The following is a 12,511-nucleotide window of genomic DNA, read 5'->3' as shown; positions in this document are numbered from 1 at the left end:
AAATGACTACACTGAAAAGTTTCCCAGACACGGCACACATGTACTAACCTCTCTCTTTTTTTCTCTTTCTCTTTTTCATCTGCCTTGTGAGGGCTTTTTCGCATTAAGAATCTGTTCTCTGGAACAGGGGGAATGTCCTCAGCACGGACAGTGGCAACTGTCTGCAGTGTGCTACTTTCTGCACTTTCATCTGATGAACTTGAAAACAAAGTTAAGAAAATGAAACACTTTTTACAAAAGACAACATACACATAAATGCTTAAATAACATTTCCATCACTGTACGAAGTTGGACTTCCACAAGGCGGCAGAAGAATGATGATTAATAATGGAGGAAGCAAAAAATATCTGAAGAAAAGGACAAGAAGAGATCAAGAGGCAGAAATCAATGCTAAGGAAGGGAAATTCAGATCAGCAAGGTTAATGAGACAATCAGGCATGGAACAAACAGCAGCTATTGAGGATTAAAAAAATATTGTCAAGTCAGTGGAGGCTAGAGTACATGCCCATTCTAGATAGAAAGCACAGTTGCATATATGTGGGCTTTAATGTAAAAGTGGAATTTAGCCAAAGTGAAGCACAATCAGGGTAAATAATTAGCAGGGAGGGCAAGGAATTAGTTGAGTGCGCTGAAATCTTGTTCAGTGTATGAAAGGGATAAATTTTGTGGGTTGGAGACATGTTCACTGTGATCAATGGTGGGGTGAACAGTTGCTCTTCATCTCCAATTTCCAGTGAAATACATACACCTGACAAAAGGTGGCTGATGACCTAGCTAAGGCAATGGATATATTTTCATTTTCTCAAATAAAGCAGAACTAAAAATATTAATAAGCATAAACCATCTTAAAGTTGAAACTGAGATCAAATTCCACAACAAGGCTGCATTTTTCAGGAATTACTCGTTCTACAGGCCTGCCTCACACCCTCTCTAAGGTTTGTCAGTAGCAAGTTGTAGCCTGAAAGTCACATTCTCAAAGCCATTTATCAAAAATGTTCCCCAACAACACTAATGATTTAACAATACAACTTTTTTTGTCAACCAAATCTTGCAGAAACATTCTGGATGTGAAGAATTCACTCAGATTCCACCTCTCCTCCATTAGCCACTACCTCAGGCCTTATCTTATTTTTTAAAATTAATTCATGGATTCACTAGCATTTATTGCTCTAGTTACCTTGAGATGGTGCTGGTGTTATGCTGCCTTCTTGAACTGCTGCAGGCAGCATGTACTACCTACAAGACGCACTGCAGAAATTCGCCAAAGATCCTTATACAGAATTTTCCAAACCCATAACCACTTCTGGCTAGAAGAACAAGGATAGCAGGTGCATGAGAACACCACCACCCGCAAGTTCCTCTCCAAACCACTCACCATCCTGACTTGGAGATATATCACCATTTCTTAGGTTTGCTGGGTCAAAATCCTGGAAATCCTGCCCTAATGGCATTGTGGGTTCACTTACAGCACATGGATTGTAGCAATTCAAAGAGTTTGCTCACTACTACCTCCTCAAGGGCAACTAGGGATGCAGAATACATACTTGCCAGCCAGCAATCAAATCCCACATGTAAAAAAAAAATGAAGCAGCAAGGCCTGGAATAAAAATAGAGGTGGGAAGAGGAGAAACAAGGGATTCTCTTTGTCTTGGGGTCAGATATGGGAAGGGCACAGAAAATGTGATTGTGATATTGTATTACAGGCTTTCCCTAAAAGATCACTGAATTTACAGAGCTAGTCTGTAGGGTTTGGGAGAAAGAGTGCAATTCGAGGATGAAAGACTTAATTGTTCACTTGAAGAGTTTATAGGTATATGCACACAATTTATTATGTCCAAACAATGGTAATTATAATCAGTTCATTGACCATCAAGTGTTTTGGGATGTCCTGAGCACAAGAAAAAATATGAGCTCTTGAATAGAGCTCACTTGCTTTTCAGGAAACATAAGTGAAGCAGATGTTTAAGTGCTTTCTGGCTGCATATACATATTACACCATGTGTGATGAAGATGTATTAGAATAATTATTGTGCGAATGGTGAATTTCCTATGCCATTACTTATTTAGTCAGAGGAACAACAAACAATTACATCATAGAACTGGCAATATATAATTTGTTATACTTTGTCAAATAATCCCTTTTACGTTACAAAGTTTAATCAAAATTAAATATTCCAAAGACTAATATTATATTTCAATCCTCAGTCTAACAGACATTTTGAAGCATTAGGAGAAGGCTGCAAGCGCCTGCAATTTGGCTTTCAAAAGGCCACACAAGATTGATTCATGCTAAACAATTGGGGCCCAGTTTTGTGTGGAATTTAGGATATGGGTCAGTCTTCTAAAACTAATGTTAACTTCATCTTTTCTTACAAAATGTACTGAACATTGCTGTAGTTCTAAACACTCCATAATTTCAAACTTCTACCAGAAGATATTTAAAGAAAACACAAGTGATAAAATACAAGTAAACTTTATCAGGTCATATTTTGTATGGAAATATATCTAATGTTCACAAAAGTCTTCTTTATTAACAGCTGGATTATAGGTACTTTTATTGTTATTTCAACAATAAATCTTTGTCAGTAAAATGTGTTTTTGGATTTAGAACCAGCCAATTGGATTCCAGTCTCAGGCTCGTCAACAGATTCAGCCAACACAATTTTTCCCATAGACACGGCTGTCATTTATTTTGGTTAAAATATTGGTCAAATTTAGAATAGGGACCTCTCTTTAATAATTAATACATGTACAAAAACCAACGTGGCATCATGTCCAATGAATCACTAAAAAGAAAATTTGCCAAAGAGACTGAGAATACTTGGGCAGATCAATGATATTACCATGGAAACATCTATTTTCATTGAAAGGTGATTGTTGTGTCACTGATTTGTGGGGGACCTGAAAGATGATGGGTGTCAATCAAGATGGATGAAGTTAGCAAAGAAAGTCTGAAATGCTCACAACACACCTCTTAACAAGGTTTAATTTAGCTACTGTCAAACAAAGTGTTGAAGGTGTACCCTGATTGATTCAATTACTCAAGCTCAGACTAAGATGTTTACTGAGCAAATGAATGAAAATACCAGCGTTAAGGACAGTTTGAACCAACATGCAAAATATATGGGGCAGCAGGAAAATTCGATCCAAAGCAGAGATGGGCTGAGATTAGAAACAGGAAAGGAGAGGTTACTTGTTGGGAGTTTTATTTAGGCATCCAAATAGTTCCAGAAATGTAAAGGATAGGATAGCAAAGATGATCCTCGATAGGAGTGAGAATGACACAATAGTTGTTATGGGGGATGGTGGCTGACTGGAAATATTCATCCTGGAGTTCAGTTACTAGTGGTGTACCGCAAGGATCTGTTTTGGGTCCACTGTTGTTTGTCATTTTTATAAATAACGTGGATGAGGGCATAGAAGGATGGGTTAGTAAATTTGCAGATGACACTAAGGTCGGTAGAATTGTGGATAGTGACGAAGAATGTTGTAGGTTACAGAGAGACATAGATAAGCTGCAGAGCTGGGCCGAGAAGTGGCAAATGGAGTTTAATGCGGAAAAGTGTAAAGTGATTCACTTTGGAAGGAGCAACAGGAATGCAAAGTACTGGGTTAATAGCAACATTCTTGGTAGTGTAGATGAGCAGAGAGATCTCGGTGTCCAGGTACATAGATCCTTCAAAGTTGCCACCCAGGTTGATAGGATTGTTAAGAAGGCATACGGTGTGTTAGCTTTTATTGGCAGAGGGATTAAGTTTCTGAACCATGAGATCATGCTGCAACTATACAAAACTCTGGTGCTGCCGCTCTTGGGGGTATCGAGTACAGTTCTGGTCATTGCATTATAGGAAGGATGTGGAAACTTTGCAAAGAGTTCAGAGGAGATTTACTAAGATGTTGCCTGGTATAGAGTGAAGGTCTTATGAGGGAAGGCTGAAGGACTTGCGGCTGTTTTCGTTACAGAGAAGAAGGTTGAGAGGCAGTTTAATTGAGATATAGAAGATAATCAGAGAGTTAGATACGTTGGACAGTGAAAGCCTTTTTCCTCAGATGGTGATGGCTTGCATGAGGGAACATAGCTTTAAATTGAGTGGTGATACATACAGTACAGATGTCAGAGGTAGTTTCTTTACTCAGAATAGTAGGGGTGTGGAACGCATTGTCTACAATAGTAGTAGACTCGCCAACTTTAAGGGCATTTAAATGGTCATTGGGTAGGCATATGGATGAGAATGGAATAGTGTAGGTTAGATGGGCTTCAGATTTGTTCCACAGGTCGGCGCAACATCAAGGGCTGAAAGGCCTGTACTGCACCGTAATGTCCTATGTTCCGGAGATTGGGAAACTGCAAAGTGGAGAGGCTGTGTGGGCTGTAAAGCAGTCTGTGCAGTTCTAAATTTTCTAAACGCTTGAACAATGGAGTACTCTCTGTAAATTGGGAAAAATGAAAACTTGAAATAAAAGAGGTAATCAGAGAAGGAATACATGTGTGTCATTGACAATAATCTCAGTGTAGTGATACGAATGGGATTATGCTTCCAACAGGGATAGAAATTATCAATCCTTGTTGTGTCCAAGAGAGAACAATGAGCTGAGGATGCTCGCTCCTCCAGATGTCTTTAGTGCTGAGAGGGTGGGGAGTGAATAACTAGTTATTGTGGACAAATGCCTCCTAGCAGACAGTTTCATAATAACAATGCAAACATATTTCCATTGTAGCCCCTTACGTGGGACGATGCATGACATGAGATTAAAATGGTGAAGTACACAGCCAATAAATAAAATTTGTGACAGGGGAAGTATTTTGTTGGCATGCTGGTTGTAGTATAAAAGAAATTGGCTTTCAATTGCTAAAAATGATTCTTAACCTTATATTCAGATTTAGTGCTTGCGGAATGGTATGAGTCCCAGACAAGTAATGTTCTTACATCTAATGTTATCACCAACCTTTTCTTTTCGGATTTCTTTCTTCGTTTCTTATCTTTCTTTCGTTTTTTGGATTCCTTCTTACGTTGTTTCTTTTTTCTTTTCTTCGAATCTTCATCCGTTTCACTTTCTGATTCTGAGGAAGAGCTTGAGTCAGAAGAACTCTCAGATTCGCTTGAAGAGGATGAAGATTTCTTTCTTTTCTTCTCTTCCTTTTTTGCTTGTTAAGCAAAATACATCCATTCATTAAAATGTATGCCACCTTTGAAACATCACCTATACCTATGATTTACATACAAAGATATCCCTCCTGAAGACCAAATAGATTGCAGCCATACAAGATGACAGCTCACCAACAATTTCTCAAGGGCAATTATCTAAACTTATTGCACAGTGCCCAAATCTGGGGTGAGAGACAAAGGAAACAAAACAATGTATTTCATTGAAAAACAAATTCAGAAATTTTATTATAAGCTTTCAACAAAAGTAACCTATTGGCAACTTTCACTGTGCCCTGATACCTTGTGATCTAATTTAGCACTATTAGCTAATCAGAGTTAGGCTTGGCCATTACTTGGATGGGACACCACCTGTGAAAATCAGCTGATCTTCCAAATTGTTGCATCGAGTCAGTTTTATCGTAAAAATATGATTAACACACAGCCATTTATAGGATTAATCATATATAAACACCTTATAGTGTCAATAAGAACTCTCAGCCAATTATAAATTAAAAATTAACAAGCTCTAAGGCAAGAAAACAAAAGATTCTTCCTCTTTCCTGAAAACAAAAAAGGCTGTAAATCACAGTGGGTCAGGCAGCATTAGTGGACAGCAAGCTATTAGAGCTCGGACGAAGAGTCACCTCAACTTGAAACATTAGCTTGGTGTTTCTCCACAGATGCTGCCTGACCAGCTGTGATTTCCAGCATTTTTTGTTTTCAGCGCAGATCCCAGCATCTGCATTAACTTGCTCCTAGATTCTTCCTCTTTCTCTCTAGTCACGCACACATACCTTTGGATTTTGGAATTAATTCCCCACAGTTTAAGATTCGTACTTCTGCATATGGTTTGCTATTTGCATCAGTCTTCTGGTTTTCCACATCCCTTATTAATTCCTGTCCTGAAATAACTTGACCAAAGACCACATGTACACTGGGAGAATGAAAAACTGATTTTCAGTTACAGTTTCAATGTCGTTATAAGCAACATTTAGATAATTGTTGTATTTTTTATATATAGAAAATGTACTTGCCTATCTAAATGAGGGGCAGGCTTAGTAGTTCTTTACGTTTTAATATTCATAAAAATGAATGTTCGTCACATGAAATTAGAAATACAAAGTTAGACAACTTATAAAAGCTACAATAAAAGCATTGAAATTCAAACTTTCAGCAACAAAATATCATGTATATGGTGAAGGCAAATATCACAACCATAAGGCAATTACGGAGAAAGGAATGAATTAAGTGTAAAAAAAATTTAGATATTTTTTATTCTAATCTCTCTTATTACAAAAATCTTGGGGTAAGTAATGTAATAAATGCAGTTCGATAAAATATTATAAAATCTAAATTAACATTGTATAATATACAGAAAATGCTCTAATAAAAATGGGACATTAATTGCATGTACAGAGGTCATGTGAAGTCACAAAAAGACAAAACAAGCGTTTTGAAGGAAAAAGAAAGCGAGAGAATTCTTATTAATCACTGATAAATCCTTGTCTGCCCTCATACCAGAGTGGGACCACATCATAACAAGCATGCATAACTAGTTGAAAATTTAAATCTATTTTGCAGTGTCCAAATCAGATATTTTCCACAGGATAACAAAAAATCTTACATGAAGAACTGTGAACCATTAGTATCCTTTCCTCTGTTTGCCATAGACAACAGGAACTCTTTGTTGTGTTTGACTGCAAAACTTTCATCTATTTCCAACAAAGAAATGAGATAATTTTATCGAACTGAACAAAAAGCTTCAAGAACTCTTCACAATTGCCGTGACATTGAGTGGATTTACCTGATAAAGTGTAGTGTAATCAGGAGTAAACTCTGTAATCACAAAACTAAACACTCTTCACTTTATTGTATGGGAACAGTGAAAAATACAGAAATAAAAAAAAATCACTGTGGCCCATCCAGCAGTGAAAACACAATCTATGAGATTCGGTGTTAAATTAGATCCTGAATAAAAGAGCTAGATAGTTTGCAATTATAAGTTGGTGGGGTGCTCCCTCCAAACAAAAAATGTACTGCTGCTGCTTTGGACTGGAAGTCAGAAAAACTATACAGTGTAGGAATAGGCAGTTAAAAAACATTCAATTAACCCCATACACCAACTCATTCCCAATAATGTGCAATTTAGTTTTGCTTCAGGCAAATACCAATACCCATTATTAAAACTGCCACTTTTTCCACCACTGTTCGTACAATTTGTTGCATATCATAATTATTATAACATAAGAACATTTTATTTCCCTTCCAGTTCTTTTATTATTAATATGAAATCAATCTTTTTTGGTTACTGATCCATTGATTGGTGGAAATAATTTAGCCTTAATTACTCTGTTGACATTCCTTGAAAATTTTATTGAATCGCTCCTTTCTCTTCTCTGCTTCAAGGAAAACAATCCTAGCTTCTCTAGTCTCTCCACATAATTAAGTGATTCAGCACTGTTTACAAGTGACTTCAGGACGGATGCATGTCCATTACAGTTCTCTGCTCCAGCAGCTAAGCTAGCAAGCAGAATTAATCTATCGAAGTTGGACGTAAATCCACTCTTAAAATTTTACAATATTCCTCTCATAACATGATTTTCATCCTTAAAAATTGAAAAGCCATGTTGTAAATGAGACCCAAAATACCAAAATGAATACTTATTTTAGGAACCCATACAAATGTCATGAAAATAAATACATCAAGTTATCAGTAGCATACACACAAAACTTGTGATATATTGCTCACTAACACCATGCAATGCTTAATTTGCACTTATCAGATATGGGATAAAGATGGAGTTAAAGTAAATCAATCATAATCTTCTGATTCAACCACAGTGCATGTTTGAAGGGTCAAACAGACTTCTACTTTCCTTCTTCGATTTTAAAAGGAAAAAAAAATTACCTTCAAAAAACCCTCCATAGATAGATTCACCACCTCGGCCATTTCCTAAAAGTACAGAAGACTTCATGAAATTACAATTAGCTTTTTTAGTATATACATTACTTCAATTGCAAGAAGGTAATCACATTATGAAAAACACATTCTGGTTGACTTAACAGGAAACAATCACAGCAGTAAAATGTAATCTTTCTTTATAATTTGGTCTATATTTCAACAGGAGCACTGATGCACGCCAATGCAGGGTCATCATAATTTCGAAGAAACAAAACTTTCTACAAAGGTTTTTTCAGAAGCAAAGTGCACCACAAAACTCATTGAAAGAGATTTGTTCTCAGATGTGGGTAAGCATAAAGGACAGTAATACCAATTATTATGGAAAACATGCTAAAGACTAGGACAGCGACCGCAATTTTGACTAAGTCCTGGTTCTGACAACAGTTTGGTTACAAAGAAATGCACAAGGTTTTTATAGCACAAAAGTGTCAGATACAGAAGTTAATGAGCTCTTGTTTTATTACTAAACAGAAGTGTTCAAACAACTGGTTTATTTCTATTAATACCTCTTTCATCTCCTCTCCAAGCAATCAATGAAGAATGGGACTGCTCTACAGTGAAACAACATACCATGCTACACATTTGAAAAGAAACACAAATCCTGGTAAGTAGTTAAGCTAATTCAAGTAGAAAATTGCAAATATAGATATTATGTCTCATTAACATCAATTTGCATCAGTTTTTACATTAGCAATGAAGGAGAGAAAAAAGGTGACTTAAGTCAAAAGTTAATAGAATATACAGAGCAGCATTTTGCCTTAGTGATCCATGCAAGCCTCCACCACTATTATGAAATAACCATACACTGCTATACAAAATCAGGCTGGAAAATTATATAACGAGTAGCATGCGAGGAAGAGAAGGCTTTGGAAGGAAAAACCAAGAACTTCAAATTTTAAGATGTGCACTACAAACTACTGGTTTCATACCTTCACTGAAGTCACCTCCTTGAATCATAAAATCCTTTACAACTCTGTGAAATAGGCAACCTTTGTAATGTAAAGGTTTTTGAGTACTTTTTCCAACCCCTTTTTCACCTGTAATGAGATCAACAGGGTAACATCACTGATAACATGTGGGTACAAACCACCAACAAGTTAAAATGCACCGAACTATGGAATACTCCCTTAAAGCTGTATGAAATGACATCCTGTCAATATTGATATGTGACTGTTTCTAAGAATTGTGTAAGATAGAGGCGGAAAATAAATTAACACTAACCCATAGCATGGCAAATGGGGAGTGAAGGGTAAAAATAAAGAACATGTATTTGTTTCGGAACCATAGGATGTCCTAATGTGACTTACACCAAATTACGCATTTTAAAAAGCTCATCACTCAGCTGTAATGCAATAAACGAGCAATTTTTATGCAGCCAAGTCTGATAAATACAAATGTGATACCACCCCATCTTGTTGGCTTTTAAAGCTAGAGGAGTGTAAGGATGCTGACATCTTATTGCAGTTATACAAAAGCCTGGTTCAATCCCAATTGGAGGATTGTGTGCAGATCTGGGCATCGCACCTTAGGAAGGATATATTGACCTTGGACTGAGTACAATGAGCTTTCATTATTATAAGCCTACAACTTCAGGGGTCAAGTTATGAAGAAAGATGATCAAAATTAAGCTTTTCTTTTTCTTCCCAGAGTTTAGAGGATGATCTGATCAAAGTCTTCAAGATATAAACAAGAAAAAAGAGTAGATAAACTATTTCCACTAATGGTGTATTTAAGAACTAAGAGACATATTCTGAGAATTAGGGCCAAATAGTTCAAAAGAGATTTTAGGAAGCACTTCTACAGCAGATGTTGAATCAGGTGTTAATTTTAAATCTGAGATCGATAATTGTATTGCAAAGAGATTAAGGGATGTGGATTAAAGGCAGATAAATGAAGTTGGGCCACAGATCAATTATGTCATTGAATGGTGGAATAGGATAGAGGGGCTGAACAACCTACTCTTGTTCCTATGTCCCTATCTTCAACCATCTTTTCCTCCACAATATCCCTAAAAGCTTCAGCATGTTCAAAATGTGTAACCATCTTGCTTGTAACCCCGTGTTTTAACCTCCTATCAGGTTTATATCCTCACTAGTGCAACAGCCCATAACATAAGTAATATCCAGTATGACTGTGATCATGGTAATCTATTGCACTCAATTCTTATTGCGCAGACTGTAGATTTTGACAGTACACCACACCATCCTCTTCCAAACCCTGTTCTTCACTATCCAGTTGTTTATCCCTCAACTGTTCCATTCTGATCTATTCAGTCATAACCAGGGAATATGCCTGGAATATCTTCTTTTCCTGCTCCACCCCACTACTTCTGGATTCCCCTAAGATCTACTCTTGGTCTACTGTAATTTCTCACTTGCAAGCTATGCCTTAATTACAACCTGAAAACCTATTAAACTCTACAATAATGCCAATGATAATCAGCTCTATCTCACCCATCACTTCACATCACAATTTCTGATTTGTTATGTTACTGATCTGATAACTAACAGAGGTTAAAAAGGAACTTCCTCTCAGTAATTACTTGAAAAATTGGAACCAATATCTTCAAGAACTAGCAAAAAATCTGTTTCCTAGCCACCAGTACCATTGATCTCCCAAACCACAGACGGAGCGGAATCAGCCCACTTAAACAATGGCATCTCATTTTACCCCAAAGTCAGCTTTCAATCAAATACTATCTTCATTATTAAGACTATTTGCTTTCACCTCTAAGACTGCTTACATCTGATGTCTTAAATTGCAACAAAACAATGTATTTGTTTATTTCTAGGCTTAATTATGTGCACAATACTCTCCTGCTTGGCCTCCCATCTTGTACCGTCAATAAATTTAAACCCATTTCAAACTATGTTCACCATATTCTCTAACTTACTCCAAGATCCATTCATAGAGTCATAGAGATGTACAGCAAGGAAACAGACCCTTCGGTCCAACTCGTCCATGCCGACCAGATATCCCAACCCAATCTAGTCCCACCTGACAGCACCTGGCCCATATCACTCCAAACCCTACCTATTCATATACCCATCCAAATGCCTCTTAAATGTTGCAATTGTACCAGCCTCCACCACATCCTCTGGCAGCTCATTCCATACACGTACCACCCTCTGCATGAAAAAGCTGCCCCTTAGGTCTCTTTTATATCTTTCCCCTCTCACTCGAAACCTATGCCCTCTAGTTCTGGACTCCCGATCCCAGGGAAAAGACTTTGTCTATTTATCCTATCCATGCCCCTCATAATTTTGTAAACCGCTATAAGGTCACCCCTCAGCCTCCTCCAGGGAAAACAGCCCCAGCCTGTTCAGCCTCTCCCTGGAGCTCAGATTCTTCAACCCTGGCAACATCCTTGTAAATCTTTTCTGAACCATTTCAAGTTTAACAACATCTTTCCGATAGGAAGGAGACACAGAATTGCATGCAATATTCCAACAGTGGCCTAACCAATGTCCTGTACAGCCGCAACATGACCTCCCAATTTCTGAAGAAGGGCTCATGCCCGAAATGTCGATTCTCCTGCTCCTTGGATGTTCCCTGACCTGCTGCGCTTTTCCAGCAACACATTTTCAGCTCTGATCTCCAGCATCTGCAGTCCTCACTTTCTCCTCCCAACTTCTATACTCAATACTCTGACCAATAAAGGAAAGGATACCAAACACCCTTTTCACTATCCTATAAGTCCTGCTAAGATTTGCTTTCCCAAAATGCAGCACCTCACATTTATCTGAATTAAACTCCATCTGCCACTTCTCAGCCCATTGGCCCATCTAGTCCAGATCCTGTTGTAATCTGATGTAACCCTCTTCGCTGTCCACTACACCTCCAATTTTGATGTCATCTGCAAACTTACTAACTGTACCTCTTATGCTCGCATCCAAATCATTTACGTAAATGACAAAAAGTAGAGGGCCCAGCACCAATCCTTGTGGCACTCCACTGGTCACAGGCCTCCAGTATGAAAAACAACCCTCCACCACCCTCTGTCTTCTACCTGTGAACCAGTTCTGTATCCAAATGGCTAGTTCTCCCTGTATTCCATGAGATCTAACCTTGCTAATCAGTCTCCCATGGGGAACCTTGTCGAACGCCTTACTGATGTTCATATAGATCACATCTATTGCTCTGCCCTCATCAAGCTTCTTTGTTACTTCTTCAAAAAACTCAATCAAGTTTGTGAGACATGATTTCCCACACACAACGCCATGTTGACTATCCCGAATCAGTCCTTGCCTTTCCAAATACATATACATTCTGTCCCTCAGGATTCCCTCCAACAACTTGCTCACCACCGAGGTCAGGCTCACTGGTCTATTGTTCCCTGGCTTGTCTTTACTGTCCTTCTTAAACAGTGGCATCACATTTTCCAATCTCCAGTCTTCCGGCA

The 12,511-nt window shown here is 37.9% G+C and overlaps 1 protein-coding gene across 2 annotated transcripts in view; it reads right to left on the bottom strand.

The window, feature by feature from the left end:
* ppig (peptidylprolyl isomerase G (cyclophilin G)) overlaps nt 1-12,511 on the bottom strand; it is a 47,419-nt gene that overhangs the window by 17,673 nt on the left and 17,235 nt on the right. For both annotated transcript variants that reach the window (XM_072579265.1, XM_072579264.1), the window contains exons 4-10: nt 9,039-9,146; nt 8,056-8,100; nt 6,772-6,859; nt 6,182-6,211; nt 5,942-6,081; nt 4,948-5,146; nt 49-198 (exon numbers count right to left, since the gene is read on the bottom strand). In XM_072579265.1, the coding sequence (XP_072435366.1) occupies nt 49-198; nt 4,948-5,146; nt 5,942-6,081; nt 6,182-6,211; nt 6,772-6,859; nt 8,056-8,100; nt 9,039-9,146 (760 nt within the window). The remainder of the gene's footprint in view (nt 1-48; nt 199-4,947; nt 5,147-5,941; nt 6,082-6,181; nt 6,212-6,771; nt 6,860-8,055; nt 8,101-9,038; nt 9,147-12,511) is intronic.

This window comes from Chiloscyllium punctatum, chromosome 10 (assembly GCF_047496795.1).
Source record: "Chiloscyllium punctatum isolate Juve2018m chromosome 10, sChiPun1.3, whole genome shotgun sequence".
NCBI classification, from domain to species: domain Eukaryota; kingdom Metazoa; phylum Chordata; class Chondrichthyes; order Orectolobiformes; family Hemiscylliidae; genus Chiloscyllium; species Chiloscyllium punctatum.
This window is presented reverse-complemented; position numbering and strand designations above follow the sequence as displayed.